Genomic DNA, 5,325 nt, shown 5'->3' on the forward strand with positions numbered 1-5,325 from the left:
GCCCCTTGTTCAGAACTGCTCCCAGGAGCAGGGTCCTGCCTGCTGGGGCTGAGGGGACCAGGCAGGGATGCACTGTGTCCTGGGCAATTTCTCTCACAACAGCATCACAGATGAAAAGAGGGATGCTAGCATGGCTTTGAGTCTCTGTCTTCAGCAGAGAGACTCTGCTCAAGCAGAAGGTTCATGTGATCTTTCTGGTAGGTAGATCTTAAGCAAGTAAGGCACTGTAGGCATCTCCTTTATAACTAGACCTGTTGGTTTAGGTCTTCCAGATGCATTTTTCTCTCCCCTGGACCCTGGAGGGGAGCTGGACTGCAGACAGATTCCCCATGGTCCTTCCTGTCTGAGCACTTGGTACCAGTGTTGTGGTGCCTAGGTATGCTTTTGGGTCATCCAGCAGCCTCAGATGACAGAAGTGTTGCCAGAAGTGGAGTTAGGACACACCTCAGAACATGTTCTCTGGAACATTTTTATTTGAATATACTGTTTACTGCTTTTTAAATACTGGTTAGTGCTTTTAAAAGGTGTGACACTGATTCTAAAGGAATTGCAGGTAAACAAAGTTTTTATTACCATAAATTCTGGCGTTGTAACACTAAACTCTAGCCAGAAAATTAAAAGATGGTAAATTCCCTAAAAGTTAGATCTCAGGGGAAAGAAAAACCTCTTCAGTGGAAACTCAGAGGGTAAGAGGGATAAGAATATTGATCTCTAGGATGTTATTTATTGGATGGTGTTTGAAAGCCTGGACTGACGTGATAGCTTGTTAAAAAGAGCTGACATTGCAGTTTTGTTGTTACTTAGTGTAGTGCAACTTTACAAAAGCTCCCTTAATTTCTCATAATCCCTGTCCTCAGCAGTCACAGAGGCACTGTTTTTCCTGAAAAGAGTTTGTCATCTTGATGCTTTTGATGATGAGGTAACGTGAAGAAGTCAAGGTGTAAATACTAACCATTGGATTCAGTTGTTAGATCAGCATTGGAGCAGTTTGAAAATTAAATGTGCAGCCTCATATTGGACTTCTAGTGTCAGAAATGTCACCCTCTAGAATAATGACAGTTGCCAGCAGGCAGCTCAGCAATACAACTCTGACTACAAAATATGACACTAATACAATTTAAACACACTGCAGAATGCTACAGGGTGAGAGAACTGATTCATGTGTGCTATCAAAACCAAATTTTAGTATTTGGTCAGGACAATACATTTCTTTGTTTGGGAACATTTAGGATTGTTGGGTGCATTTTGTAAGACCTTTAGAACAAACATAGTAATTTTTCTTCCCAGTTTAAGTGCTTGTTGATGCTGCAGCTCTCCTTACAGATGCCAGCAGGCAAGTCTACGTGTCTGCTTGGAGTTAGGGATGGGGCTGGGGAGAGCAGGTACCTCCCTTGATCCAGATGGAGTTAAATTACCATAAACCCTTCTTGGGAAGCAGTGGAATCTTCAAAGCAATTCATGCTCATCTCTTCATTATTGCTTATGTGCTAGAGTGATTAATAAGCAGTACAAAGATCCCTTTGTCATAGCTCTTAAATCTATATAATGACATATTTGTTTTCTAAGCTTTCATGAAGTGTGAAGTTTGCATTTTTGCAGGACACCACTATTCACTTACCTGAAGAGTGCTTTTTAACTGAATCAAGTAGTTAGTGAGCATGAGAAGACAGAATTGAAAGAAAAAATGAACTGAATATTGTCCTTATTTAATAAGGCAGACCAAAACCAGAGAGGCCTATCACAAACAAACCTACAAAACAGTGGGTTTGGGTTTTTTTTAAGGAAAACACTTCAAAGCACAAAGTTTAAAACAGCAAAGTCCTTTCCAAATCACAAAATCCTTTGTGGTTTATCACATGACTCTTCCTAAGGCTCTGGCCCCTTATTCTGTGTTTGGAAAGAAACTTTCAGGAAAGAAGATGAACGGAGATGAAGCACATTTTACATGGGAACTCCAACGTGTAGTTTTAGTGCTGGATGTGTCATGTGTATCCATGTATTTAAAGGCATATTTTTTTTGTGCATTGGTTACATACCTATTTTTTTCCCCCCACAGGTAGTGAAAAATGCCTAAAAAGAAGACTGGTGCTCGTAAGAAAGCCGAGAACCGTCGTGAGCGTGAGAAGCAGATAAGGGCTTCAAGAGCCAACATAGACTTAGCCAAACATCCTTGTAATGCTTCAATGGTAAAATATCCTAAAGTGGTTTATGCTTGATTTTTAAATAACAAAAAAGCCAGTGATAATACATTGACTCTGGTCCCTTCCAACCCCCTTCATTCTGTAATGCCACTAGAATGTCGCTCTTCCTACCATCTTTCCTTTATGGTTAAGGTTACATTTGCATCAGAGGTATAATAATTGAATAAAAAGGTTGATTCCTAATCAGAACTTAAGTTGGAGTCCCTTTGGGGTCTAGATTTTGCATATTTTAACTGGAGTAAAAAATAATTATCCCTATTTCTTTTTTTTAAGGAATGTGATAAGTGCCAAAGGTAAGCATTTTTTCCCCTTTTAAAACCAGTAGTTTAATATGAGTTGGCTGCAAACATTTAACAGGGTGTTTTTAATGCTTGCTTTTTTTTCCCCTCCATACCTAGACGACAGAAGAATAGAGCTTTTTGCTACTTCTGTAACGCTGTTCAAAAATTACCCATTTGTGCACAATGTGGTAAGTAGAAATAATGAACAAACCCATGCTGTTCTCAGTCCTGTTTATGGTGTTAAACTCTCAGCAGTTAAAGTGCCTTTGCCTTAAAGTACCTTTGTGTGTCTTCAGGATTTGGAAGAATTTGTCTCCCTGACTTTTAGGATTGAGAACAGACTGACCATTTCCCCAGACTGACCACGTGGAGTGTTGTTTAATAACAGCAGCAAAGTTAAAAACCACCAAGCTCCTTGTTTTTTAGGGATGATGTAATCTCTGATTACTTCAATTTCAGTCAAAGCAGCAGCATGCCATTCACCTTGTGTGGTTGTGTAAAGTGCTGTTCCTGTTATTTATGTGTACTGGAGGGCTGATGCTTTGAAATCAGAAGAGAAGGACTCACAGTGACAGAACTCAGCTCTGAATCAGGCTAAAAGCCCTTTGGTTTTTCTTCTAAACTGCTGCTTGCTTGCAGGGGCTGATTATCCTTTCATACTTTGAGGTGAATTTTGTTGTTCTGCTGTTTCAACACATCCGTGCAGATTTTCTGTTTGGCATTAAGCAATTTGGCTGTTTTGTAGCTTGACTCTCAGAGCTGCTGAGATCTGCAGCTTCCAGTGTCTGTGTTTGGACCTGTAGATACTGAGCATTTCTGGAAGCCAGGCTGTTAGTGTGCCACAGCACTGTCATCCTTCATAAATCTTCCTTCTGTCATCATGCAGTGAAGTCCTAAAAACTTGCTGTCTATCTTACAGTATATTATACATCTCAGTTTTACTCCTATGGGTTGAATTTATCTTAATCTGCAGCATGTTTCTGGAGGAAGAGCATTCCTAATAACCACAAAATTATATTGACTCAGGGTTTTCCAAGGCAAATATCATTAGACCTGTTTGGTGCTTAATGAGGCATCTGGGACAGCCCCTATAAACCAGCAGCATCTTTCTTAGATAAGTCCCACCATTGGGACTTAAATCAGTGGTACCACTCCATTGCAGTAGCCTGGGCTAACTACAAGATCTTTTTGGCTTGTATAACTCCCTGCAGAGCATGGGTCCTTCTGGTAGAGCTGTTTCTGTCAGAGGCAAGGAGTAGGGGAAGTACTCCTTGAAGTACTGCTCTTCCATGAAAATTCAGTATAAATTAAGTATAAATTTTCTTCAGGATGGCTTTTTTTTTTTTCTACAGGAAAAACCAATGCATGATGAAGTCTTCAGACTGTGTTATAAAGCATGCTGGTGTGTACAGTACTGGCCTAGCAATGGTGGTATGTATACAAAAGCCTTTTCTGCACTCTGAGGGTATTCTAGGCAAAGCTGGCTGAAAAACAATGAAACAGATTTCTGTTTTTTCCCCCCCCTCATCTTATCATAATAAAATGATTTATCCTTTATATTGGAAATGCAAATTTCTTTGTTCCACACGGGCTGAGGAAGCTTCTTAAATGCTACAATTAAGGGATAGTTGATGTGGAGTTCTTGTAGTTTAATCAAAATGCAAGTTAAAGAGTCCAGCTTAGTTCTAACAAGTTGCTTGATCTTTGCAGAGCTTGTGTTTTAATATAGCATGGTTTAAAATCCAAATGAGTGATTTCAGCTCTAAAAATCTAGTGGCATTTTTCAGGTATCTTTTGAAATGACATTTTTGCCAGAAGGTGATTGTCATCTCTAGATCTCAGGTTTCAGCTGGAGGACAATTTTCACGCATAAGATTTAAGATGGGAAATTTAAAAAGCAGAAAGGTGGAAGACCAAGTTATTCTGCTTTATATTTAATCCTGCAGAAATGAATATCAAACAAATAAGATCAACTGTGGAGCAGCTTGGTAGCAATACAGATGCAGTTGATGCTCTCTCAAGTGGGATGAACCCACTGAGAGAACGGATGGTTGGATATGTTCAGGATTACAGAACAAAAGACTTCTGCTATCCCTAGAGAGACTCAAGATGATATCTTTTTGTAATTGCAGGGTGCAATCTGTGACTTCTGTGAAGCTTGGGTGTGTCACGGGAGGAAGTGTCTCAGCACACATGCCTGTATCTGCCCTCTGGCAGATGCAGAATGCATTGAGTGCGAAAGGAGCGTCTGGGACCACGGTAGGAGGATCACACTTAGGAGAAAGTCTAAATGATGCTTTCCTCCTCACATGGCTTAAGTTATTGTACCTGTATTCTTAACACAGCATTTTTAATCTTCCCTTATTCATCCTTGAAGTATGGTTGTTCAAAGGAAAGCACTCTCCTCATTTTAAACATAGACCTTATGCAGTGGGGAATGTAAATGCCCTGCTCAAAACCATACAGTGCTCAGCTCAGGGATGGTTTTGCAATTGGAAGTATTAACTCTCCTACTAGCTGAGTGTTTCACATAATGAAGCACTGCATCAGGTAGTCAGCACAATTTTCTGCCATCCCCACTCCATTCCTCTGTGTAGTACAGGTATTTGGATTCTTCAGCACTTAGGAAACCATATGGATCTCCACAGTGGAATCCTTTCAAGTGTTTATTAAAAGTGTGCATCAGAGGTGAAGGGGTGGGAGGGAAGGAAAAAGGACAAGAGAGAATGTGACCTGAGAAAAGTACTTAATACCACAGCCAAGTTAAAATGGAGTAGAAGTAGTACTTGGTTTAAATACACACTGTCTTGTACTGTAGGATACACAGTGTGATGATGGATGCC

At 40.1% G+C, this 5,325-nt stretch overlaps 1 protein-coding gene across 1 annotated transcript; it reads left to right on the plus strand.

Annotated features, from left to right (window-relative positions):
- Positions 1 to 2,066: 2,066 nt before the first annotated feature.
- On the plus strand, positions 2,067 to 4,776 carry LOC103768273 (zinc finger protein 330-like). The gene is made up of 5 exons (XM_008935415.1): positions 2,067 to 2,186; positions 2,475 to 2,494; positions 2,600 to 2,674; positions 3,835 to 3,913; positions 4,615 to 4,776. The coding sequence occupies exons 1-5, from the start codon at positions 2,067 to 2,069 to the stop codon at positions 4,774 to 4,776; spliced, it is 456 nt and encodes a 151-aa protein (XP_008933663.1).
- The last annotated feature ends 549 nt before the right edge of the window (positions 4,777 to 5,325 follow it).

This window comes from Merops nubicus, unplaced genomic scaffold, assembly GCF_000691845.1.
Source record: "Merops nubicus isolate BGI_N331 unplaced genomic scaffold, ASM69184v1 scaffold28922, whole genome shotgun sequence".
Taxonomy (NCBI): domain Eukaryota; kingdom Metazoa; phylum Chordata; class Aves; order Coraciiformes; family Meropidae; genus Merops; species Merops nubicus.

What these genes read in the sequence shown, in the direction of transcription:
- LOC103768273 (XM_008935415.1), top strand. Translation starts at nt 2,067, where the DNA reads ATGCCTAAAAAGAAGACTGGTGCTCGTAAGAAAGCCGAGAACCGTCGT. An exon ending in ATCCTTGTAATGCTTCAATG is followed by an intron (nt 2,187 to 2,474) that starts GTAAAATATCCT and finishes CTTTTTTTTAAG; the next exon opens with GAATGTGATAAGTGCCAAAG. An exon ending in GAATGTGATAAGTGCCAAAG is followed by an intron (nt 2,495 to 2,599) that starts GTAAGCATTTTT and finishes CTCCATACCTAG; the next exon opens with ACGACAGAAGAATAGAGCTT.